Source organism: Bactrocera latifrons, unplaced genomic scaffold (genome assembly GCF_001853355.1).
Source record: "Bactrocera latifrons isolate USDA-ARS-PBARC rearing strain unplaced genomic scaffold, ASM185335v1 scaffold_0, whole genome shotgun sequence".
NCBI lineage: Eukaryota > Metazoa > Arthropoda > Insecta > Diptera > Tephritidae > Bactrocera > Bactrocera latifrons.
The window spans coordinates 5,850,839-5,878,834 of NW_017534406.1; the positions used below are offsets into that span (position 1 = coordinate 5,850,839).

The 27,996-nt window shown below is 38.3% G+C and overlaps 1 protein-coding gene across 2 annotated transcripts; it reads left to right on the forward strand.

The window, feature by feature from the left end:
- Window positions 1–8,992: 8,992 nt before the first annotated feature.
- LOC108969375 (dynein heavy chain 2, axonemal) lies at window positions 8,993–27,047 on the forward strand. Of its 2 annotated transcripts, XM_018934084.1 has the most exons (16): window positions 8,993–9,118; window positions 9,197–9,907; window positions 9,972–10,731; window positions 12,077–13,166; window positions 14,034–14,204; window positions 14,325–14,835; window positions 14,954–15,338; window positions 15,452–15,895; window positions 16,494–19,673; window positions 19,773–19,971; window positions 20,038–22,559; window positions 23,225–24,585; window positions 24,654–24,758; window positions 24,825–25,767; window positions 25,830–26,320; window positions 26,385–27,047. In XM_018934084.1, exons 1-16 carry the CDS (start codon window positions 9,022–9,024, stop codon window positions 26,930–26,932), a joined length of 13,518 nt encoding a protein of 4,505 aa, XP_018789629.1. In that variant the 5' UTR covers window positions 8,993–9,021; the 3' UTR covers window positions 26,933–27,047. The 2 variants fall into 2 exon arrangements, with proteins under 2 accessions (XP_018789629.1, XP_018789714.1); XM_018934169.1 differs by lacking the exons at window positions 8,993–9,118; window positions 9,972–10,731 and adding an exon at window positions 11,173–11,277 and having other exon boundaries at window positions 9,231–9,290.
- The last annotated feature ends 949 nt before the right edge of the window (window positions 27,048–27,996 follow it).

Consider the following 27,996-nt stretch of genomic DNA (forward strand, 5'->3'; position numbering starts at 1 on the left):
GTACTGGTGGTAGGCGTGACAAAGTTTCGAAATGGCTTCATTAAGCTACGGTGTCATTCATGCGGACTGAGGATTCGCAGTTTAATGGCTTCATAAATGCGACTAATTGAAAGGTGTTTCGTGGCAATCAGCCTCTTCGCAAATGAAATCATTATCATTAAATGCACGAGCCTTAGTTTGGTTGCAATTTTCAAGTGATTAACGCTTTAAAAGAATTAATATGTACTAAATGCTAGAAATTGTTTAAAAAAAGTTATCAGTCGGGAATGTTTAAATTTAAGGAAATATTTAAAATGATATTTTTACATTTAAAAACACCCAGCATTGAACACTGATAAATATACTTCAGAAGCCATTCATTTGCAGTAATACAACTTGTGTAGGACTCGGATATTTGGCTGGATTCATGACAGAATAATGAGAATAACTGAAAATGCATGTATTTAAATTTGATTATATTATACTTTATAAATTTTAGATTTTTAATAAGCGATTTAAACAACAGGGCTTCGTATAGTTTTATATAAACAATCTTCTCAAGATTTATGAAAATTAACGTTTTTCAGCGTTGGGCCGAGACAATTTTCCGCACCTTCTAATCTTGTTTTGTCCAACCAACAACATATCTAATTTTTGAATGTTAATGAGGTTACTTTATTTAAAATATACTCATATTCCAAAGGTTTAATATACTTATTTAAAAATATTAAAATAATTAATACAATAAAAAAGTGAATTATTTTAAATATGTTCTTGCCTTTAATTTGGAAAAATAAAAGATACCTATTTTAAAATAAAAAGTTCTAATTAAATATATGAACAAATAAATTAAATATGTGAGAAAATTAATTCAATCAACTTAAGGTACTTACACCCTTGACAATAAGACCTAACATACGCTTATGGCATTTTTTTTTATTGAAAATAAAATCCAATATTACGGATAATTGCTGAAGTGATACTTATTAAGGCAAGCTAGGAAAATATATTGTATAAATGATCAGGGTGGCGAGATGAGTCGGTCGAACCATGTCTGTCTGTCTGTCCGTACATATGTGTACATATGAACTAGTTCCTCAATTATTGATCGATCAGAATTTACACACCCGTTCTTTTCACATTCGAAGAAAATTCCGAAGAAATAGTCACATCGAGACTTGGCACAGCCCACTTTTAGGTGATAACACATATCTCGAAACTCGTCCGACCGTCCATTTCAACCAAATGTAGAAACTATGTAGGATTTATATTACAGCGTGAACATTACCGAAATCGAACTACAGCCACGCCTACTTCATATATAATAAACTTTTATATTCCTTCTGATTCTTTAATTCTTGCATGTGGCAAGAGTATGAAATGTTCGATAATACCCGAATATAACTTTTCCGTACTTGTTTTTTTTTTAATGAGAATGCAGTTTTATTGTAAGAAAATGGTTAAAATGAATTATTCGAAGTATTGCTCATTGCTAGTCACAATTTTTTCTTATCTTTCTGGCGAATACCTTTACGGTAAAACAGTTCATCTTGTGCATACTATCTGCGGAATACAGCGGTTGGGATATGACTTCTCATTTAAGGTTTAGGAGCTTCAAAAGATCGATTTTTTTTTGCTTAAATCTCTTTAAAAATAATCCAAGAATATGTCCCCAAAGTTTTAGATGTGAATTTGAAATATTTTCAAGCTAGAAGGAAAATAGTGACAGAGCGTCTAGCAGATATAGCGATTGGGCAGAAAGCGAAAACTTTGGTGCGTGATTTCTCGGTTTTTAATTTTTACTATTTTTCTTAATTGGCGGGCAGGATAGAAAAAAACTAAACGTCGTATGGAATTGGGGCAAAGTTTATTTTCTTTGGCATTAAATTATCTTCTATTTAAACTAAAAAAACTAAGAAAAGTCAAGCTTGAACATATTTTTAAACATCATAAAGTAAAATTTTTTTGGTTAAAAACCACTTTTTTAATTTTTAATTTTTTTTTTAATTTTAAAATTTTTTTGGAAGATAAATTATTAAAAACTATGATTTTTTTGTTTCCGATAGAAATTGTGACCTGCATCCTGCCTGCCGTCCGACAAATGGGCATGCGAAGTACACCGGGCAATTGCTTCCCAAAGACAGAATATCAAAGATTTCGTATTCAAAAAATTTGTGAATGATGTTTAAATATGCAATTATAAACTCTAGAAATTTCGCTTTAATCACTTATTTCTTTCCTATCCAAAAAAAAAAAAAAATACTTTTAAACACACAATTTCAATTTTAGTTTTAAGTCAGTCCATGATGATGGTAAGTTAATGTCATGAGCACTTCATTTAACTTTAACACTTCACTTTCATAGTCACTACTTTCTGAGAGCAATAGTAAAATTTAATAATATATAGATTTGCATTGTTTGATTGATGCTTTGACTATATCTAAGGGAAAATAATTTCAGTTTAAATGATCCTCATTAAGTATTGCTTCAGCACAAAGAAAACATGTATTCGTCACAGGGTACTTTTGTGCAGTCTGGGTTTGAATCTAATAACAATGAAGGTAGTTAATAACGGTAAAATTTATTTTAAATATTTTAAAATTAAATGATTTTGATACTTTCTATCTTAATATGGAGGTTATATGAGCAGAACCGAGAATCGAATATACAAAATTGATAATTCCACACACTACAACTACGGATAAAWTAATAAAACGTTAATTAGTTCACAACTTTAATTTATTAAAGCTCAATGTCACCCTCCATGATAAACTCTGTTATAGCATTTTATAATAAAGACTAGCCACGTCAATGATATCATTAACGTCTGCAAGGTCCTTACACAAACAAACATATGTATGTATCTAAATCACAACCAAGTACGCAGAAGAGATACCCATTCGCCCATTGGAATGAATCAACGTTCATGTGGTCACAAAGCGACCTAAAACCTAATGGCAGCAGATACTCGAATTGCATTGTGATTTGAGTAGATTTGTGCAATTAAGTGCTACCAAATAAAAATGAAAGTGTACAACAAAAATAACAAACACCCAACATTCTCGTTGCATATATATGTATAAATAAATTGAAAAACATGAGCAGACAAACTGGTAGTTAGATATCGTGTTTACTTATCAGCTGTACTTCATGCTGCAAATCCAGTAAATAAAATAATAGTAGTATATTTATATGTATAGTACATACATAAATATATGTATAAACTACTCGTATACGAATAGTTAGTGGAGATCTGAATGCGACACACATTTGCACAAGCATTAGAAAACAGGCATAAAGGGGGTGGAGGGTGTGCAAAAGAGCCCCCGTGGACAAGGCAAGACCACCACAACTAAACAATAAAAACCACAAAGACTACTGAAATACTTAAGGCTATTTTACGGATATCAAAATACAATGAAACATAAAGCAAAACACCAACCGTACACAAATAGCCGGCAAATACATTGAGTCCATACGCCGGCATGGCTAACCGTCGAGGAGATATTACAGCTACAAGCATGCGAACAGAAGAACAACAACAAATTGACTATCAGTAACACCAACATCGCACCCTCGAACTCGCCATGAATTCCAATTGGTATGGTACATTGTGAATAATATTTATGCTTGTTTGTAACTATGAACAAGGCATACATACATACATACATACATACATATGTGATTATGTACATGCATAGGAGAGTACAGAATAGAAATAAGAGTATAACTGCTAGATATTTTGAGGCCATAAAGACAAACTGAAGTTTGTTGCGTATATTGTTGTTATTGTTTGGTTAAGTACAACATCAAGTCGTAACTTTATGTACTGCGTAAATACTTAAAAACATTTGTACATAAATACATACATATATATAAACGTGGAAATATTTATAAACTTTAGAAAATGCAAGCGTATATGAAAATAACATTGTCTTATGCATACATTAGGGTGGGCCAAAAAACTCTAATTTTTTTCATGAAAATTTTTTTTTTCTAAAGTTTGAGATCTTAAGTGGTTATATTCGTTTCCTCGTGTAAAAATTTGAATTTTTTATTGTTACAAACCTTCATTACAAACAAAGAAATTCTGAAATTTTTGGAAAAACTATTTTAAACTCTGCCATTGGACGCAATTTAAGGTGATCCCTCGGAAAACAGTACGCCCGCTTTGGCAGGACAACTACTTACAGTATGATCTAAAGTGAAAAAATATGTTAAAACCTTAACATAGAACTTGGACGATAGAAAAAATTGAAATTTGGATATTTAGCAGACATTTTTACAAAATAATTATAATTTCAATGAAACTTTCGCGAAAACAATGGAAAAAATCCTTGCCAACCAACTTCAATCAATCAGTTTCGAGAAAAACGCGTTTAATGACGGCGCAAGTTCTCAAGGCATCGAAGCTATTACTCGGATCAATTATCAATTTAGGACATAATTGTAGAGAGATTTAGAATTTAATAAGACAATAACAAAAAATGCTATTTTTTTAAACCCGTAAACCCTCGCAACTCCTTAAGTTTTCATCGAGCTTTTCCAACTTTGTTTACTGAATGCGGTTTTGTGTAGTTCAATTTATATTCAATTATTAATTTGTAATATAAATAAATTATAATGGTATGCTATATAAGGAAAAAAATGAATCGTTTTTTGGCACACCCTAATACATATGTATACATATAGTATATGGGCACTTACATAAGAAGTTTAATGTTAAATTTCACTTGCATAAATACATAGATACATATAGTACATGTATACATATGTACATATATACATACCTACATAACAGTGAGCACTAGGTAGAGTTAGAGTATGCTGTGCCTTTGTTTGGGGGGCGAACGCAGTTGTTAGTTATAGGCGTGTCGCCAAATCGTAAATCAAATTGAAGTGGGTCGCAGCCGGGCGGCCAACATGCACAATAACAATAACAACAATAAAAACAACCGAAACCGCTATTTGGACAACGACAATATATTGCTAGGAATGTTAAAGAAATGTTAAGTAACAAGACAACACCGTTTCATTTACAAATACATAGTGTGTAAATACATATCACTTTCATAAAGAAATACATATATATATCCGTAAATGTATCTATTAAAAATGAATATAAATGAATCAAGTGTAATCGATAATGAAACAATGCTTTAAGGCAAGTAAATACTTCGCATAGCAAAAATTTAACAAACTATACCAGAATAATGTAGTTAGGACTTTTGAAAATTTGAAGTATACGAAGCATGTAAAACGTTGCAATGCAGTATACTCAATGGGTAACGGGGGAAACCCTCTGTGTGAAATGTATTCATTATGCCACGTGGATCTTTCCAAGACTGCTGGAAGAAAGGGCGATTTAGCTCAAGAAAAACTCGAAATCCCGCGAAAGAAATTTCTACCTAGTGGCCAGATCGATATCTTAGAAACTGAGGGATTTGTTCAGATATTGTTAAATCGATTAAGCTGACTATCATTTAAAGGGTACTTTTTTATTTTTTTAAGATTACCTCTTTAAAATGTTGGCAGTGGCTACGTCTCAGATGGTCCATCCGTTGAGTTCATTTTTCGATGACTCATTCGAACATTTCGACTGGTAAATGGCGAATGACACGCGCGATGGCTTGCTGAACTTTACATATCAACAGAGGAAAAAACCTTACGGTTAATATTACACTATTTTGGTGACCAATCGACCGACCTAAAATGTAAAATTATCTGCTCGCAGAAGTATTCTCTCAATAAATCCATTGTTGCCGTCTTGTTGAAACTAAATATCGCCGAACTCACAAGCTCTACTTTCGGGCTTCAAATAATCAGTTATCATGGCGCCATTGACGGTTACGCTCTCATCGGCATCATTTTTGAAGAAATATTGTCCGATTATTTCATCGGCTCACAAACCACACGATATCGTTATTTTTTTTTTCTTTTTTTTTTGGTTGAAATGGCAGCTCTCTTCAGTTTCATCTTCGTCCCACATGTGACAACTTTGCTTGTTTACATACTCATTGACCCAGAAATGGCTCTCTGAACAAAATTTGAATCGAAAGCGTCGGATCTTCTTCGAACTTTTCAAGAACCCATAGAGCAAAGCGATGTCGCGCGGGAAGGTCCAGCGGCTTCAGTTATGCACAAACTCTATTTTGCATGCTTCCAATTTAAGGCATCGACGAAAAATGCGCCAAGTCATTCCACACGACAGTCCGAGTTGTTTCGAATGGCGTCGAATCGTAACTCTCTGCTACAGCTGCTATATTTTCTTCACTACGTGCTGTACGTGGTATATTCGGCCGAATATTATCCAATAATGAATGCTGGGCCTCAAAATGGGTGATGGTGGAATAGCCCATAAGTTGAGCGAAACACATTCTGTACAAATCCTGAATTGAATGATTTGTAAACGTTCTTCGCACGAGGAAATATGAAAAACAATGTCAAAAAGGAGCTTTTGAAAAAGATACTTCTACTTTGATCACCGGTTGCATATATTTTTTATGTATTATATGGAATTTGTTTAAATCAATTCTTTTTAATTCCCTTATCCTGAAAATAATAATGGCAACCCTTTAATCCAACAGCAGGTTAAACTTGACCTCTTCAAGGCTTCAAAATTTGCGATGCTTAAATTACTAATTCACTATTGGACTTTCTTATTGAATTGCCAATGAACGAGGGCAACGTTGGCCATCACAAATACGTATCCAAAACCCTATATCCATTAAATTTATTTTATTTTTTCTTTTGATCACAAGCACTCGCACATGTTCATAGGTATAGGGTGTAAGTTCATATCTACTTGTCTACCTGTCTACCTGCCCTGCCTACATGTGCTTGAATCCCGCCTGCAACGCTTTCAGTGCCGCTCAATCTCATCATTACCAGCCCAGCCGCCAATTCTGTGGTGGCCGATGACAAACGCTGGTGGTTGCTTCAGCTGCAGACTCCTTGCAGACAGCAATCGAGGGTGTGACAGACAACAGTAAGAAGGAAAAGAATCAAAAAGCAAGAAAGAAGTATATCAACTGATGCAACAATTGCAAAATTCTTCCGAAGTGCTAAGGTCATTGTTGGTGTTTTTACTTCGCTTCCACTTGTCAAACATTCTCTCTTCAACTTACTCTTACTCTCCGGAGATGAAATGCTGGCGCGCTGCTGCTAACCTATGTTTAAATTTAAGAGGGTGCCAACACTCGAGTGAGCCGTGTGTGAATTACACCCTTTTGCACCGGTGTATTGCGCTTAATTATTGTAATTTATTATTTAATGTAATTCCTTTTGCAAGCGCCCTATGCATTGTGTATTAAGCAGCGCACGCTGCACACTGCCGGTTGGCTGTCTGGATGCCTGGTGATGAAATGTCGAAAATTTCCGCAAATTAAGAAAGCACAATTGAGGGATTTGCCATTGATCGATTGCTACTGCAGGCGAAAAGTATAAAATTATTGTAATTAACTTGTTGGCATGTTGCCACTGCAATGCTGCACACTGTTGTGTTTGCTGCCGCCAAGCCGCCAGGCCGCCAGGCCGCCAAGATACTCAATGTGCAATAAGTAAACTTTGGGCTTGGCTAGACGAAGTAGTGCGGGTGTGTGATATTGAATTCATTGAGGATAGCACGTCATCGATTAGCTTTTATGCTTGTTTACATTATGGCATGATTTGATAAGTATCATCGGAAGGTGACGAACATAATTACAATTAGGAACACCCTCCGTTTAAGAATTTATTAACAACATAATTTACATATGGTCCAAGTGACTTAATAAAAGGACAGTGAAATGAGCTAAGATACAAAGAAGATCGATATAACTTGATGTAAGATTTGCCACTTGACTGTTTTACCATAACCACAAATGTTACAAAATATTTGAATAGAGGTAAGAACGTCACTGAAAGCATAGACACTTATAGTCATGCCAATTTGCAAGTTAAAACTGTAAAAACGTTAAAAGTTTTTCGAAGGACAGATGGACAATGGCTGAAGAGTGGATACTCAACTCATCAGGCTGATCATTTAAATATATATTTTATAGGGTCTTTGATTTTTGGGTGTTACAAACATCGTGGCGACCTTAAATTGCCCTATTCAGTACATAAAAATGTGATTTATCCCCGTTTGGAAGGATCAGAGTCTGATGAAATTGTTAAAATCTGATTCCTACAGGAGATTTCTGGGGTAATAGAATTGAGTCGATTTATTGCACCACTTCAAAATAGGCTCCTTCTGCGTCGATGCAGCGCTACCAGCGCAGTTTCCAAGCAGTGAAGGCGTCACGGAAGGCATTTTCCGGATAGCCTTGAGAGCCGCGGTGCCAGCTGCTTGGATTCCCTCTGTCGTCTTAAATACTTGTATTTTATCCGTCCTTTCAGGCAAGGAAAAGTCTGTTGAACCACACCTGGGCTGTAGGGCGGCTGCGAAAGCACGAAAGCGGTGTGAGCTGGAACATTCTTGTGGTGCAACTTCCAATCGGCTGTTACCGACGAAACAGACCAATTCTTCCTAAAGCAAGATCAGGGTAAGCCAGCTTGATTATAGCAAACGTCTCTGACGCAGATTTACAGAGTTTCACACAGAATTTAATCGCGTAGCCTTGCCTCTGCGTTTGCTCCGCTCACAGAAACATGTCGCGCGAAAAATTGTGTCCTGGTCGCTAGGTACCCTCTGTACCGGATCCATCCGAAATACAGTCCCGGTGGAAGAAAATAAGTCCTATTACTAACATAACTTATAGGTTTCTATGCGTTGGAACCCAACGTTCACAAATTTCTTTACCAACAAGAAATCAAAATAATCAATAAGCGATCAGCTGTTTACGTTACTCTAGGCAACAAATTTAACAATATTTATTTACAAGACTTTGTTTACAAAACGCTTCTAAGCAACATACACACTCTATTTGAATTATACTTTGCATTAACAACTCGCTCATGGCTGCATGGAAACGTTCGTAAATCTGAGAAAACATTTTCAGAAATTTTCACATTCCTGAGCAGTTTTATAAAGTGAATAGACGTGTTTTACGTGCAACCAAAATGTCTCAGATAGGAAAGGAACCTGGGAAACCTATGGACAAAGGAGCCGCAGGCGACACACTTAGCATGTCTAGCAGCTCATCCACGGATGATCAAGGTAATTAACACCAATGCATATTTTGGTAAAAATACACCAATTCTTATGCACATATCTTCATTATACACATTTATGCAGAGGCTGCGGACAAAAAGAAAAAGGATCTACTACCCACTACACCAGTTATACCAATACCTGACTATGCCGCGGAAGAATTAAACAAGCTCGTCATGTATGTCCAGCGCATGACAATGTTATTCGCGTTGGACCACCGTGATTGGTGTGAGGATACGTTAACTACCATTAGACGTTGGTTTATGGAGGTTAACTATCCTCTTATGACTATTTTCTATGATCGTAACATACTTAGCGCTTGTCTTGGATTCCCTCTGGCCCCCGTAGCTGATATTTGCTATTTTGTCCGTAAGCAAAATCAGATTTTCACAGTAGAGGGATTCCATGATGAGATATACTTCGGTACAATACAAGAGGATGTAGATGGCTGTTTACTGAAAATTATGCAATATGTATATCAACCAATATTCCGTAACTACAAGGATTGGAACGACAATATTAAGAGCCGCTTCTGCAGAGCAATGGATAAATTTCTTTGTTATCTAACGAGTTTGCATTACAAAATGTCCGGTCTTACAGTGTTATATGTGCCTTATGTGGTAAAACAGATTTCACGAGCAGATGTACAGCACGATCGTGAATTCGTTAAAAATCTCGAAGCGATTGTAGTCTATTGGACGACGCAAATTCGTACACTCATAAATGACAAGACACTCATAGCTCAACATGATTTCGTGGTGCCGACAGAAGAGTATGAGTTCTGGCTTTATCGATGTAAGCAGTTAAAATATATGACACTCAATATGAAACCAGATGCTGATATCCTTATTTCTTCTAGTTGAAGTATTACAAGGCTTGGACACCCAATTGCAACACGAAGACGTACAACAGATTATTCACGTTTTACGCAATTCACATTCAGTTTATATAAAGCAAGTGGATGAACTCATCGAAGAATGTCACAATGAAATGGAAGAGGCCAAATCGAATATTAAATATCTATTTTTGCTAAATGAGCCTTGCTCACACATTGACCAGGCCGAATCACCAGCTGCAGTGCCAGCGCTCATACCACGAATTGTGAACATCATACGTTATATTTGGTTGAATTCTGAGTTTTATCAACGGCGCGATCTCATCACTGGTCTATTTCGCAATCTCAGTAACCAAATTATCAAGTTCTCATTGGATCAGGTAAATGTCGATAAAGTATTGCAAGGAAACCCACGTTTTGGCATACGTATGGCAAATATGGCAATCGACTGTTGCCTCTCATACAGAGCCATCTATGATTTAATGTCGAAGGAGCATGCCACTCTTAAACCTGAAATTGGTTGGGATTTGGAAAATGCGATGATCTTTAATCATGTAGACGCATTTATTGAACGTCTCAATGATCTTATTGACATATGTGAATCAATGATCGTATTCGGTCGTTTGGATGAAACCGAGGCAATACCAAAGCCAACGTTTGGTGGCACTAACGGCGAAGAGTTTGAGAGGACTGCAGAAGGAGTTGAAAAACAGTTTATGGTGTTGCTGGATGCTTTGGAACACGACTCTAAGGAACTTATATTGAATGTTAATAAAAATGAATGGTGAGTTACGTGATCGACAGCATGTACTGAAAACACTCGCACTACAATACTTATAAAAGCCTTATTCCCTGATTTGATATAATGCGAGGAGGACAAGCTTAAATACGAAGCTCATTGATTATAAGTTCGATAATTGCTTGTGAACCCGTACTTCTTGCAAATAATATAAACAGCTGCCTAATAATCAGTATATGTTTTGCTACGCCTCAGCCTCATTCTACGGGCATACTATAGAAATGTCAGCCACAGGTACCACGGGAAATGCACAAAAACCCTAAACTTGTAACGATCATAAAAAATTGTTATAAGAGGATAGTTAACCTCCAAAAACCAATATCTAATGTGCGTTCTCTCGCATCAGACATGGTGGTTCAATTCAAATATCATAGTCATGCGCTGCACATAATTTTTTGTTGTCTATTTTGCTGGGGGAATACTCAGTTTCTAGATGACTTCCAAACACGGCTACTTCTACTCCGAGTTTCAAGCCCAGTGCAATTATTATAATTAATGAAGCTTGATGAAAAGCTTATTTCCACACCGGAGGTAAGACATTTATATAGAATAAAGAATGCTGTTAAAAATAAGTAAGAAAAAATGTGCCCGAAACTTTTCAAAACGTTCAATACGTTTATTATAATAATTATGAGGAAACTGGTTCTTCTAAAATTCTAAATCAAATCGACATTAGAGATCAGCAAAGAGAGTCCCGTCAACAATTTTCCATTTTAAAAAATTTCTATGTAAACAAACTTTCCGTTAAAGCCAAATAACGGAAGCCACCCCTGGTCCGGCCGAAGGAACGGTTCAACTCCTTCCGGGCAAGTTCGAGGTGTAAAATCCCCCCTTTCGACTATTCCTTGGTTATTGCTGAGTTTCATCGACCTTTTCAGAAAAGGAAACAAAAAGAGTCCAAAAGCCACACCTGGCGGCTGCAGAAGTGTTGGGATGCCGGCCTTGACTAGGTAGCTGTTCACAAGAAAGGCGGTGTGAGCCGGGGCGTTGTCGTGATGCAACTTCCAATCGGCTGCGCTGTCTTGTCGGACTCGATTGACCTTTTCTTTGGGCCTTTTAAGGACTTCCACGACAAAATTTGGCGTTGAGGTTTGTCCAGGAGGAACAAATTCAAGGTGGGCAATGCCATTGATGTCAAAAAAGACATCGACTTCACTTTAGATATGCTCATCCTTCCCTTTTTTGGACGAGGAAACCCTCGTCCTCTTACATTCCGGAAAAATCTCATAAAATATAAGGCAATATATTTATATTAATATCAAATGTTAAGTGGATACTATAGTTACAAATTTTCTTGTTTTTAAATTCTTCAAATAATGTTCCCTTGCAGGTATGAAGAAGTACTAAAATATCGTCGCACAGTGCAGAGTTTTGAAGAGACCATTCAACGTCTAATGTCTAACGTTTTTCAACGCATCTGCAACATTGAAGAGGGTTTGGAGGTACTGAATGTAACACTATTCTATTCCTATCGCGCTAGCATACGTAAGACCTTCCTGCGACAAGTAAGCGATGTCTGGATAATGTTTGATAAAGAAATGTCAGATACAACCAAAATGCTAATGGAACGTGTAAAACTTCACGAGTCTTGGTTGCCTTATTATGTTTCGCGTGCCATCGGCTATCGTATTAATCTCGAACGCTTGCAGTGGCTGCGCGATCGCCTCAATACATCCGAGTGGATGCCAGTTGTGCCCGAAGCGAAAATAGTACTTGATAAATTTGAAAATCTTAAGAAGGATTATACTAAAGAGATCAAAAAAGCCTTCGATGATTGGGTAAATAATTGCAGTAGTCCGACACTAGAGAGTCGTTTGGAGCGCACTTTGCTCATACGTAGTAAGATCAAACGCGGCTTGATCGAATGTAATATGGATCGCTCGATACTGAGCATATGCGAGCAAGCGCGTCACTTTGATAACCTTGGATTTCAAATACCACCACTAATACGAAAAGTATACGATCGTTATAGCACGCTGCAATTTGTCTACAACAGTGTCCTCACCGTATGCTTGGACTACAATCGCATACTTGCCGCACTCTCGGAACAAGAGCGTACACTCTTTCGTGCACTAATACATGCATGCGATCGTAAAATTGCACCTGGCTTATTTAAGCTAACATGGAGTGGCGAACTAAGTGACGCTTACATAGCTGACTGCGCCAAACACACCAAAAAACTGCAGGACTCATTGGATATTTATAAACGCGCTAACCGCCAGATTGCGAAGACATGCGAGAAAATCTGCGATACAGCCCTAATAAAGATAGCGCTAAGCGGTGCAGTAGAATTGCCAGTTTTCGAATTATCACTGGCGGCCTCTACACGTAAAGCAACGAACATTATTATAGGTCACTATGAAACAATTGTAGATTTGCTATTTGCGGTATTCCAGGAGTTCCAACCTGTTTTAGATGAGGTGAGCGACAAACTGACACACGAGTGTCCATTCTTTAATCAAATCGGCCTGCATTAACGATTACTTCCCATATAACACATATTTAAATACCATCTCTTACTAAGCTTTGCACGATAATAGCTTTTAGAGTGTGTCACTTTATGACCAAAGTTATCCAAATCCGACAAAGACTGTTCAAGCTCCTAAGTTCCAAAGATTTAGAATCCAATACCGGAAAAGTTGACTTTTTACCAAAAATATGGGTCTCAGTGTGAGATATACTATGAAAATCTAGAGAATTTTTTCCTGATAGTAGTATGGGGATGTTCAAGCTAGCAAATAACTGCAGCAATATTCCGACAGTAATGTTTTTCTGCAGATACTCAGCTGATACTTATATTGCAACATTTTTTGCGTCGAACATGATGCCTTGCTATACTGCCGAAGTGATTGAGACTCGAACATCCCCTATGTTTGTGTGATAAAAATCTATACTTTCCCAAGCTTCCATATAACTAATATAAACATTAGCGAACTTTCGGATGACTTTATACCACATATGTATATCGGCAGATATGTGAGTTATCTTAATAAAATTGAGAGACTCTGTTTTTCTTTTAACGGGGTACATATTTCTGCTTAGAATGAATAAGAAGCGGCAGACTCGCCCTAGACTCTATATAACTAACAAGCCTTATGGACATGAAGGTACCTCCCCGGTTTTAATCCTTGCAAGTTGCAAGAGTATGAAATGTTCAGTTCGACCTGAACTTAGCTCTTCCTTACTTACTCTTGTTTTAAGATTTACAGGATTTTTGTCGAAAGTCTAAACAGGACTTGTACTATATAATTTTTTTCTTGTCTAAATAACTATTCTTTGACTTCTAGATGGAAAACGAGTGGTATGAGTACATTATACAATTCGATGCTATGCTAAATGCGGCGCTTATGACTTGTGCTCGTAACTCTTTGCTAAATGTTTACAATCTGGTGCGTTCCGAAGGTGACATACTACCGTCACCTATACTCATATTGGAGGCTGATATTGTGAATGGGAAGGTAAGGGAAACACTGAGGCAACTTTGGTATTTATTGTATTATACTATACTATAAATTAACCTATTAATCTTACATTCTCAATTTGATTTCACTTCTGCTTAAATCTCCATCCTACATTAGATACAACTTAACCCCAATATGAAAGACATCATGCAGCTATTCTCTGGTATATTTGAACGTGTTAGCACAAGTCTAGCGATTTTCCCTAGACTCACCGCAAAATTGAAATTACCAAAGGAATATCAGCAACCATTATTTTCTGTAACCTTTGCGAATGATCTAGAAGCTAAGGAAATACAATCATCACTCGAATACGAAGTAAAATATAATGAAGAAGAGATCGAAACATTTTTAATGGGTTGGCGCTATTATCGCGATATTTGGGAAAAAACAGAGTTAGAATTCACCAAAAACATTCTATCAACCGATCAAAAATCGTATGTTTTCGAACAAAGCATTGAATATTATAGCAGTTTGGCTGATGAAATCGGCATGAAAGACTCCATAGTGAATGTGTACTTTATATTGGTTAATCAGAACTTTCTTAAGAACACGCTCATGGATTATATTGAAAAATGGCAAATGTTAAATATAAAACTGCTGCTGCGACGTGCCACAACTAAAATTAATGGTGAATATTATATATGTATATCATTACAACAAATATGTTCATAGTTCTCTCCAGACAAAAGACGTGTGTATTCTACGCTTTCCACTAACATTTTTTCATTAATTTGCAATCTTTTAAGGTGTTTATCGATATATGCGTAAGAATGGCGATCGCATACAAATCATACCACGTAATCTTAAAGAAGCACGCGAGGCAACGGAACTATATGAATTTCTATTCAGCGATGCGCCACGTAAACAAGCGGAGTTCCCTGCAATGCTCAGTCTATTCAAGCTTCTCGATTATTATCTGGTTGAAATACCCGAAGGCACGCGCAAGCTTGTCAATAATCTGGAGACAGAATGGGATGCGTATTTGAAGATTTTATTGCATTCCAGTGATATGTTGGAAATGACACGAGAGGAATTCAAAAAGACATTGCTGCGACAAGCGGAAAAATTCAAGACAGTCATGAAAGAGTTTTTGGGAGATTTCTTGATGAAGCTACCAACCTCTGCACACACGTAAAGATCATATCAAATATACATAATTAATACCACATTCCGTCATCATGCCAATCCTAACATAACATCCTTATTTTTCTTTCCCTAATCCTTCCTATCCTCCTTTTCCATAGCAAACCGAAAATCGCACTCAAATACTTAAGAATTATTGAAAATAAAGTTAGAGATTGTTTCAATTTCGAACAGAGTTTAACTAACGATTTAAGCACATTTCACATAAATCAGCCGGATAATATGGACTTGAAGAAATTAGAGAGTGAATTAGCAGTTGTGAAAAGTATTTGGGAGCTCATACTTGAATGGCAGACTGCCTGGGATGAGTGGCGTAGAGCCAATTTTTGGCAAATCAATATCGATGTCATGGAAGAGACAGCCATTAATCTGTACAAAGAGTTCAATACCTTAAATAAACGGTACATCGACCGCGATTGGGAGATGTTACAAGTAACAACCAAAACAGTGGATAGTTTCCGACGTACCCTGCCCTTAATAACAGCGCTCAAGAATCCTTGCATGCGAAAGCGGCACTGGGATAATGTCCGAGACACTGTTGGAGTGTAAATAAATATATATTTATGAAAGTGCAATCATATTGGGGGGAACAAAGGTGGAAGGGGTAAAATCCGTATTTTAAAATATGGAATTTGTAAAAATAGTTGAAGGAACTAAATGATTGAAACGATAAATCGATCTAGGAAACACAAAAACATTTGTCGAATGGTTAGATTAGAATATGTTCTAAATCAAAAAAGGAGAGATTAAGATAGGAGGTGGATTAAAATTTGGTTCAGGTATTTTAAAATATCTATAACTATCAAGTATTGAAAAAATGGTCTAAGAAACACTAAAAGTTAAATTTGGGTTCTTGAAGGAATCGAATTCGAATGATTTAAATTTTTCGCCAAAACCCTATAAAATTTTTTTTTTTTAATTTAAACTACTTCAATTATCTGAACTATTTTAAGCTTTATTTATAATTTACTGGAGGCGGCGCTTGCGAGCAATAGCCTTATATTGCTCCCTAACAGTTAATTGTAGTTTCATTCGTCCTATTTGCCACTTGTATTTAGTTAAGGTTTGATTTGATATACCTTCAATATGATTGTGCAACTCTCTGCTAAAAGAACTCACTTATACAATAGATTTCCAATTTAGATATTTCGATGAAAACTCCAAAAAGTTCACACTAGAACTTATTATTAATCTGGACTTTCAAGCATATTCTGAAGAGATTCAAGATATCTCTAATGCCGCCACAATGGAACTGCAAATCGAAAATGGTATCAAGAACATTGCAAGCATTTGGCGTAAGCAATCTTTCGAAATGGCTTTCTACAGGGATGGCATATATCGTATTAAGAATATAGACGATTGTATGCAACTACTAGAAGATCATATGGTACAGATATCGGCTATGAAATCAACGCGATTTGTAGAACCATTCATTGAGGTTGTCGATTATTGGGAGAAGACGCTCTCGTATGTGGCGGAAACAATAGAAATGGCCTTGAATGTACAGCGGCAGTGGTTGTACTTGGAAAACATATTTGCTGGCGAAGACATACGCAAACAATTACCGAACGAGGCGAAACGTTTTGTTGGCTTAACGGATGAATTTCGTATGATATCTTCGAAAATGTTCAACGCCAAGTCGGCCGTACGGGCAACACATCTACGCAAACCACCATTTTTGCTTGAACGATTCAACAAAATGGACGAACGTTTGGAGCTCATACAACGTGCTTTAGAAATATATCTGGAATCGAAACGACAATTATTTCCACGTTTCTATTTCATTTCCAATGATGATTTATTGGAGATTTTGGGTAATGCTAAACGACCAGACTTGGTGCAACCGCATTTGAAAAAACTATTCGATAATTTGTATAAATTGGAGTTGAAACGTGTTGGCAAAACAATGAGCCGCTTTCAGGCAATGGGCATGTATTCGGACGATGGTGAATACGTAGAATTCCTCAATGTTTTGTACATTGAAGGTGCCTCTGAGAAGTGGTTAAATGTAGTCGAGGATTTCATGTTAGCCGTAATGAAAGAGAAACTCAAGCAAACGAGAGCCTCGCTGAAAAAACTTATTAGTAATCGCGAGCAGTGGTTATCGCTATGGCCGGGCCAAATGTTGCTTACGACTTGTCAAATCCAATGGACAACCGAATGCACACGCAGCCTTATACATTGCAAAATGGTCGATCAAAAGAAACCGCTGCGCAAATTAAAACGCAAACAAAATAAAGTTTTAGCTAAACTTTCGGAGTTAAGCCGTAAGGAGCTTACAAAAATTATGCGCCTCAAAGTCAACACATTGATCACCATTGAAATTCATGGACGAGATGTCATCGATCGCATGTATAAGGTGAACTGCAAGGATATCAGTCACTTCGAATGGTTCTCACAACTTCGTTTCTATTGGCATCGCGAGTCTGAACTCTGCGTTATCAGACAAACAAATACAGAGCATTGGTATGCTTATGAGTATACGGGTAATTCAGGACGTCTAGTTATAACACCACTCACTGATCGTTGCTACATAACATTAACGACGGCGCTGCATTTACATCGCGGTGGTAGTCCTAAAGGTCCCGCTGGCACTGGCAAAACGGAGACCGTTAAAGATTTAGGTAAGGCCTTAGGTATGTGGGTGATTGTCACGAATTGTTCCGAGGGCTTAGATTACAAGAGCATCGGCAAGAACTTCTCTGGGTTAGCACAAACTGGCGCTTGGGGCTGTTTTGATGAATTTAATCGTATTAATATCGAAGTTTTGTCTGTTGTCGCACAACAAATTTTATCCATCATGTCGGCGCTCTCAGCCAAACTAACCGAGTTTAACTTTGAGGGTATCGTAATCAAGCTAAAACATACAGTTGGACTCTTTATTACCATGAATCCGGGTTATGCTGGCCGCACCGAACTCCCAGATAATCTTAAATCAATGTTTCGCCCAATAGCCATGATGGTGCCGGATAACGCCATAATAGCAGAAAATTTGCTCTTCTCCGATGGTTTTTCGAACACGCGCAGTTTGGCGCGCAAGGTTTTCACACTGTACGAACTAGCCAAGCAACAACTTTCGAAACAGTATCACTATGATTTCGGCTTGCGTTCAATGGTGGCACTGTTGCGTTACGCTGGCCGAAAGCGTCGTCAACTGCCAAACACCAACGAGGAGGAAATCGTTTACCTGGCTATGCGCGATATGAATGTGGCGCGATTGACTGCCAACGATTTGCCACTTTTCAATGGCATTATGTCCGATATCTTCCCCGGCGTTACTTTACCCGTTATTGACTATAGTGACTTCAAGACCGCTATCGAAGATGAGTTGAAAAGCAACGGCTTACAGCTTATACCCATTGCCATCAAAAAGATTATAGAATTGTACGAAACGAAAAATTCAAGGCACTCCTCTATGATTATCGGCAATACGGGTACCGCGAAGTCGGTCACTTGGAAATGCTTTCAAGGTGCATTTGGACGTATGAACGCCAATAAGCATCCCGGCTGGGAGGCGGTCATAGTGCATCCAGTTAATCCAAAGGCGCTCAATTTAGCCGAACTTTATGGCGAGTATAATTTAGCGACCGGCGAATGGTTGGACGGTGTACTCAGTTCGATTATGCGTGTCATATGCGCCGATGAAGATCTCACACAGAAATGGTTGCTTTTCGACGGCCCGGTCGATGCAGTCTGGATTGAGAATATGAATTCGGTTATGGATGATAACAAAATTTTAACTTTAGTAAATAGCGAGCGTATAACAATGCCGGCACAAGTTTCGCTCCTATTCGAAGTAGCCGATTTAGCTGTGGCCTCACCAGCAACGGTTTCCCGCTGTGGAATGGTATACAATGATTACAATGACTGGGGTTGGCGCCCATACGTGAACTCGTGGTTAGCTCGTCAAAAGCTTCCCGAATATGTGAGACTTGTGCGCGAATATTTTGATCAATATTTAGATAAAGTGTTGGATTTCAAACGTCTACGTTGTAAGGAAATTGTCAAAACAAATCAATTGAATGTAGTTATATCAATGTGCAAACTACTCGAGGCTTTCGCCACCAAGCAGAATGGTATTGCACCCGGTAATATGGATGTATTGGAAACAATGAGCAAACTCTGGTTTCTATTCTCCCTAATTTGGTCGGTGTGTGCAACGGTCGATGAAGATAGCCGCAATCGAGTGGATACTTTTATAAGAGAGATTGATAGCTCGTTCCCAATTAAGGATACAGTTTATGACTATTATGTCGATCCGGCGCATGGTACGCTTATGCCTTGGGAGAGCATGCTCTCAGACTCGTGGAAGTATGATGAAAAGTAAGTGGGAATCAAATGCTTCGTTGGAATCTAAATATTTTTATTAAGCCCTTTTTAAAAAGAGAACAGTTCAATATACTTGATTTTTTTCTATTTTAGTCTGCCATTCTATAAAATTATTGTACCCACTGTGGATACTGTACGCTATGAATATCTGGTGTCCAAACTACTGCAAGAAGAACATCCGGTAATGTTGGTTGGTAATGTGGGTACTGGTAAAACCTCCACCGCAGTCAGCGTTATGGATTCTTGTGATAAAACTAGATATACTGTACTTTCTATAAACATATCCGCACAGGTAAATGACATTTCCGTATTAACTATAGGGAGCAGCTAACTTCCACTTTCAAATTTCAATTCGTAGACCACAGCCGCTGGACTGCAGGAATCAATTGAGAATCGTACCGAAAAACGTACAAAGACTTTCTTTGTACCAATCGGTGGCAAACGTATGATTTGTTTCATGGACGATTTTAATATGCCCGCAAAGGACACTTACGGCTCCCAGCCACCGCTAGAACTTATTCGACAATGGATAGATTATAAATATTGGTTCAATAGACGTAATCAACAAAAGATTTATGTGCAGAATACGTTGTTAATGGCAGCTATGGGTCCTCCCGGTGGTGGTCGTCAAGTGATATCGCCACGTACCCAGAGTCGTTTCGTCGTAATCAATATGACCTTCCCTACCGAAGCCACCATTATGCGCATCTTTGGCACTATGCTGCGGCAGAAGCTAATACCATTCGCTAATGATATACGTGAGGTAGCTTTGAAGATCACTTCCAGCACCATAGATCTATACAATGCGGTAGTTACACGCATGCTACCTACACCAGCCAAATCTCACTATTTATTCAATTTGCGCGACATATCGAAAATATTTCAAGGTCTACTACGCGGCCATCACGAGGCACAAACGAAACGCGCCAGCTTTCTGCGCTTGTGGGTACACGAGGCTTTTCGTGTATTTAGCGATCGTCTAATCGACGATTTAGATCAGGGTTGGTTTATGAACGAGGTGAATAACGTACTCGGCAAATATATGGAAATCACATTTCACAGTTTGTGCCCCAACAAAATTGTGCCCATATTTGGTGACTTCATGAGCAACCAAGGTTACTACGAAGATCTGGCTTTTGAGGATCTTCGAAAATATATTATTCGTCAAATGGAGGAATACAACAACTTCCCCGGTATGGCACGCATGAATTTGGTGTTCTTCAAGGAAGCTATAGAGCATGTAACGCGTGCTGTACGTGTTATCTCACAGCCTCGAGGTCATGTACTTAACATTGGTATTGGCGGTTCTGGTAGGCAGGCACTTGTTCGATTGGCTGCTTTTATTTGTGAATTCGGTACCTTTTCTATTGAAGTCACCAAAAAGTATAAAACCAACGAATTTAAGGAAGATCTGAAGAATTTGTACAAAGTCACAGGCATCAAACAACGTGGTACCGTATTCCTTTTCAGTAACGAACAAGTGGCGGAAAGCGCGTTCCTAGAAATACTTAATAATATGTTGAGCACAGGAGAGGCAAATCTCTTCAAAGCCGATGAATTTGAAGAGCTAAAAACGGAATTGGAACGGCCAGCTAAAAAGGCGGGCATACAATTCACAACCGAGTCACTCTACAACTTCTTCATGCAAAATGTACGCGAAAATATGCACGTGTCACTGGCAATGAGTCCGATTGGCGAGGATTTCCGCAGTTATATACGACAATATCCAGCTTTGATTAATAATACTTCACCGAACTGGTTCCGTCTGTGGCCACAAGAGGCGCTATTGGAGGTGGCACAAAAGTTTTTAATGGGATTCCAAATAAATGTTGCAGTACCAGGCAAAGAAGATGAAAAACATAGGGACAGTTTAGTGCAAACTACTGAAGACCGACTGCAGAAGGCAGTAGCATACGTATTCTCGGTAATACATTCTAGTGTGGCACAGATGTCGGTGCAGATGCTGGCGGAAGTTAAACGGCACAATTATGTCACATCGCCCAACTACCTAGAGTTAGTGAGCGGTTTTAAGGCACTACTAGAAAGTAAACGCTACGAAGTTTCCTCAAGTGCCAACAAACTACGAAATGGACTTTCAAAAATTCAAGAAACTCAAGAGAAAGTGTCAGTCATGTCGGAAGAATTGAAAATAAGCTCGGAACAAGTGAAAATCTTAGCTAAGGAATGTGAAGAATTTATTGCAATTATAGAGATACAAAAGGCCGAGGCTACGGAACAAAAGGAAAAAGTCGATGCAGAGGCTATAGTTATAAGACAAGAAGAAGTTGTTTGTTTAGATTTAGCGGCAACAGCGCAAGCTGATTTGGACGTTGTTATGCCAATGATTGATGCTGCCATTAAAGCTTTAGATGCATTAAGTAAAAAAGATGTAGCCGAAGTTAAGTCATACGGACGTCCGCCAATGAAAATTGAGAAAGTCATGGAAGCCGTTTTGATACTGCTGGGAAAAGAGCCTACTTGGGAGAACGCCAAAAAAGTGCTCGGCGATGTTAACTTTTTGAACGATTTAAAGAATTTCGATCGTGATCATGTCACCGATAAGACCTTAAAGAGAATTGGATTATATACCAAAAATCCAGAGTTAGAACCCGATAAAGTAGCTATAGTATCGGTGGCCTGCAAGTCACTTATGCAGTGGATTATGGCTATTGAAAATTACGCCAAAGTTTATCGTATCGTGGCACCAAAGCAGGAGAAGTTGGACAATGCAATGCGTTCGCTGGCTGAAAAGCAGGCAATGTTGGCCGCTGCTATGAAGAAATTAGAAGAACTTAATGCCGCCATTGCCGAACTATATCGTCAATTAAACGAGAAGACAGAACTACTCAATGAACTGCGTTTAAAGGAGGAAAAGTTGAGGTAATTTTATGCATATTCATAAAGAGCTTTCAGTCCCACCGAAACTAATTAGGGTCTGAAATTTTTGAAAAAGGGACGTGGCCCGCCATCTAATCGGTTTAATGTAAATATCTTCTAAATCACTTAAGCTACAAATATCAACTTCGCTGAAGACAAATCTCTTAAGCATCCCTATCCACCCTGTAAAAAGGATGAAATCGAAAGATAAGCCCTGCTACTATCCACATAACAGTACTGTTCATACTAAATACGACAAAGACACAAAATTTTACACCAGAGACCGTAAGGAAGGGCTTTATAAGATCTGATGTAAAAATTTAAAGATAGGCGTAGCACCGCCTTACACCTTAAGGTAATTCCTTTGCTTTGATTCCTGCACCCGAACTTAGCCCTTCCTTACTTGTTATGACAAGCTTTTCTCTAGATAAACGATCCCAACCGCTTTTAGTATGGCAACCGCTGTTTTTTGTTGGTCTTCCGAATGCTCTAAATCTTGAGATAATTATGTGTAACAAGTTAAACATAAACAATTTTTTTATGAAACGAAGGCATTTTCATTAAGTATCAGGGATGCCTGACCCATTTTATGCGCCTATCAAAACCAGTTATTATGAATTAATTACAGCCTTAAACATAAACTATACTAATTGTATTTGTATTATTAGAAAACAACTTGAACGTGCCATAATTTTGGTGGAATCTTTGTCTGGCGAGCGTGAACGTTGGATTGAGACTGTCGCCTTACTGGATATAGCATTTGAAAAGCTACCTGGCGATTGCCTGCTATCGACCGCATTCACATCATACCTCGGCCCCTTCGATACCAAGTATCGCGAGATTCTCGTAGAAAACTGGGTCGGCCTGATTGTGTCAAATCAAATTCCCTGCACTGATGAAATGAAAATAACGCTTTTCCTCAGTGATGCCGTAACCATACGTGAGTGGAACATACAAGGCTTGCCCGCCGATGACTTTAGCACTGAAAATGGTGTTATTGTTATGGGTGGACAACGGTGGCCGCTCATTATTGATCCCCAATCACAAGCTAATACTTGGATCAAAAACTATGAAGCTAATAATGATTTAAAAGTTATTGATTTCTCACAAACGGACTATCTACGCTCTTTGGAGCGTGCAATGTCAGCCGGAAACCCGGTATTATTGCAAAATGTTGGCGAGGCTTTGGATCAAGCTATAAATCCGATACTGCGCAAAAGTTTCACCATGCAGAGCGGCCAGAAGTTGATCAAATTCAATGATAAATATATAACTTATAATGATAACTTCAAACTGTATATAACCACCAAAATCACAAATCCACATTATCCACCGGAAATTTCGTCAAAAACGACTATAGTAAATTTCGCCGTGAAGCAAGATGGCTTGCAGGCACAACTCTTAGGCATTATCGTGCGTAAGGAGAAGCCGGCATTAGAAGAGCAAAAGGATGAATTAGTATTGACGATCGCACGCAACAAACGCACACTCATCGATTTGGACAATGAGATTTTGCGTCTTTTGAACGAAAGTCGTGGTTCACTGTTGGAGGATGACGAGCTATTCGCCACACTGCAAAAATCTCGTCAAACTTCAGTGTTAGTAAAGGAATCCTTGGCCACCGCTGAAGTTACGGAGATCGAAATTGACGCCGCACGCCAAGAATATCAACCTGCGGCCGAACGAGCAGCTGTACTTTTCTTTGTACTCATGGATATGTCCAAAATCGATCCGATGTATGAATTCTCACTGGCCGCTTACATCTTACTCTTCATACAGTCAATTGAGCGTAGCCCAAAGCACCAGATTGTATACGAACGTATACAAAACATAAACGATTATCACACTTATTCGGTATATAAAAACACTTGCCGAGGCCTATTCGAAATGCACAAATTACTCTTCTCTATACACATGACGGCGAAAATCTTGGAGTGTGCCGGTAAACTAGTAGAAGCGGAGTATGATTTTATTCTCAAAGGCGGTATCGTACTGGATAAGCAAAATCAAGCGCCTAACCCAAGTCCCAGTGAGTAAAAAATTTCGACTGTCCGCTAGCTTGGCGTCTGTATGATATGAATTTAATTTTTATTATAGACTGGATTAGTGAACAAGCTTGGGATAATATAACGGAACTAGATAAAGTCGCAGGCTTTCACGGCATAATAGACTCGTTTGAGCAAAATCCGAAATTATGGCAGAGTAAGTATTCAAATCAAAAATCTTTATGTTTAAAGCATTTAATTAAAAAAAAACAACTCTAAATAGTGTGGTACGCCACAACAACGCCCGAGAGCGAAGATCTCGTCGGCGAGTGGAACGACAAATTGACTGACTTCGAGAAAATATGTGTCGTTCGTTGCTTACGACCCGATCGCATCTCTTTCTGTCTCACCCAATTCATTATCAATACACTTGGACCGCGCTTTGTGGAACCGCCCGTTTTGGATTTGAAAGCTGCCTTCGACGAATCCATATCACAAACTCCGCTTATTTTTGTGCTTTCGCCAGGTGTGGATCCTACACAATCACTAATCACATTAGCCGAACAATGCAGAATGTCTCAACGCATGTTCTCACTCAGTTTGGGACAAGGACAGGCGCCAGTTGCTACGAAAATGATCATGGATGGTGTACGTGATGGCAACTGGATCTTTTTGGCTAATTGCCATCTTTCTTTAAGTTGGATGCCCACATTGGACAAAATTATTGCCACCATGCAAACTATGAAACTACATAAACGTTTTCGCTTATGGTTGAGCTCGAGTCCACATCCCGAATTTCCGATCTCTATACTACAATCAAGTATAAAAATGACCACAGAACCACCGCGTGGCATAAAAGCGAACATGCGTCGTCTATATAATAATATAAACGAGCAGAATTTCGAGACGGTTGATGAAACGGGCAAATACAAAAAGCTTTTATTCGCATTGTGCTTTTTCCATACGGTGCTGCTGGAACGGAAAAAGTTTTTGCAACTTGGTTGGAATGTTATATACAGTTTTAACGACTCCGATTTTGAAGTATCCGATGTTCTGTTGGCTTTGTACTTGAATGAGTATGAAGAAACACCTTGGGGTGCACTGAAGTATCTCATTGCGGGCATCAATTATGGCGGACATGTAACCGACGATTGGGATCGTCGTTTGCTCACAACATATATAAACCAGTTCTATTGTGACTCCGCTTTAACTACACACAAATTTCGGTAAGTGAAAAAACTAATTTAGTAATTTTACTTAGTTAACAGATATTTAATCATATTTACAGCCTCTCGACACTCACAAATTATTTCATACCCGCTGATGGAGACCTGCAATCGTATATTGATCAGATACACCAATTTCCCAACTTTGACAAACCGGAAGCTTTCGGTCAGCATCCCAATGCAGATATTGCTTCACTGATTGGTGAGACACGTCTGCTTTTTGAGACCCTAATGTCAATGCAAGTACAGACCACCACTTCGGTAGGCGAAGGTATGGAAACGAAAGTTTTGCGTTTAGCTAAAGATATATTTGCCAGCACACCAGACGAAATAAATTACGAGCAAACCGCAAAGTTAATCGGCATTAATCGTTCGCCACTCGAAGTGGTGCTGCTGCAGGAAATAGAGCGTTACAACTTTTTGCTGAGCAGAATGAAAATACACATGCGAGATTTGCAGCGTGGCATAAAAGGACTTGTCGTGATGAGCACCGAACTAGAAGATATTTATCAATCGGTTTATGAAGGTCGTGTACCAGCCGTGTGGCTAAAATGTATGTACCTCTACTATTAAATTTGTCTGCGTTTCTTCAGCTAATGATGCAACAACCTTTACAGCTTATCCATCTTTAAAACCACTGGCTGCGTGGTCACGCGATCTCATTTTACGCATCGAACATTTCTCACAGTGGGCTAAAACGCTCAAACAACCAATGTTATTTTGGTTGGCGGCGTATACTTTTCCCACCGGCTTTCTAACAGCAGTGCTGCAGACATCAGCACGCGCCACCCGCACGCCTATCGACGAGCTTTCATGGGACTTCTTTGTATTCATCGAGGATGATGCAGCCGCAGCGCGCATAGTGCGCGAAGGTGGAGGTGTCTATGTGCGCAATCTATTTTTGGAAGGTGCCGGCTGGTTGCGCAAGTTGCAATGTCTGCAGGATCCACAACCGATGGAGTTGATATCCCCAATGCCCGTCATACACTTTAAGCCAGTTGAGAATCTGAAAAAGAAAACTCGTGGTGTTTACCAGTGTCCAGCATATTATTATCCAGAGCGTGCGGGTTCCTTCATTATCGCCGTGGACTTGAAATCCGGTAATGAAAAGGCCGACTATTGGATCAAACGTGGCACTGCTCTCTTACTTAGCCTTAGCGTGTAATCAACGCATGGCCTTGCTCTACTGTTAGCCAATCCATTCATTCTAATTAATTTATTGCTATTTTATTTATTTAATTTGTTGAACACCTTTAAGCTAATAAACGCAGATACTCGTATTTTAAAAATAAACGACATGTAAGCAAAACATTAGCGGCTTGCACGCGCCACACATGCCTGCACAAAGCGCCACGGTAATTAAGTAATTACTGATAATTGCGAATAATTATCGAGCACACGCATTGCAGCGTTACATTAACTGATTGGCTTAAATGCTATGTTGACTTCATGGCTCTCACTAAATAACAGTTATACACACAGTGATGTGAAGTTGCAGCGAAATATTTCGGATATAAAGTTTTGTTATAAATTCAGTATTTTTTTTATAAATTCGCTACAGATGGTAAAGTAATATTACATTGATCACGTGCACGTAAACATAAATGTTTAACGGTATTTGAACTTAAGCACATCGTAACCGTTAAATTAAATATATATACAGCGTCTGCCAGTGGGGAAGACGTCATTTTGATACGTGCTGTGTGCGGCCATGTTCACGCTTTTCGAAAACTATTACGCTCCGTTTTCAAAAAAATCGCAAATTCACTGTAATCCAATCTTTCATGAGGCCCTTTTCTGAGGCCGAAGTCTCTACCTCGATTAAAAAATTTATTATATTTGAAGATCGAATCTATCTAGCGAAAGTTGTACCACCCGATGTCAATAAATACAAAAGCTAAAGAATATTTTTTTCGAAAATGGGATAGAAAATGCGAAAATCGAGTTACCGAATTCAAAAAATTCAATTTGAACAAATTTTTATTCGAATCGACATCTTCTTTCGAAACGAGACAAGAATAGTCGTTACCATCATAATGCTTATTTCCAACAAGACGTTGCATCGCACTATGTTTCACGTCTAACCATGGACACATTGTGCAAAGTTTGCCGAGTAGTTAATAAAAAAACAAAATGTCCCAAGCAAATGGAAGCCAAGAACATGCGATTTAAAGCCTCTGGATTATGTGTTCGGGGGGTTGTTAAATCAAAATTCGAGGAACTCGAAAA

Excerpts from the sequence above, each read along its gene's own strand:
- LOC108969375 (XM_018934084.1), top strand. The coding sequence starts at position 9,022 with ATGTCTCAGATAGGAAAGGAACCTGGGAAACCTATGGACAAAGGAGCC. Across the intron at positions 9,119-9,196 it reads CTCATCCACGGATGATCAAG|AGGCTGCGGACAAAAAGAAA; the intron begins GTAATTAACACC and ends ACATTTATGCAG. Across the intron at positions 19,674-19,772 it reads TCGTGGAAGTATGATGAAAA|TCTGCCATTCTATAAAATTA; the intron begins GTAAGTGGGAAT and ends TTTCTATTTTAG.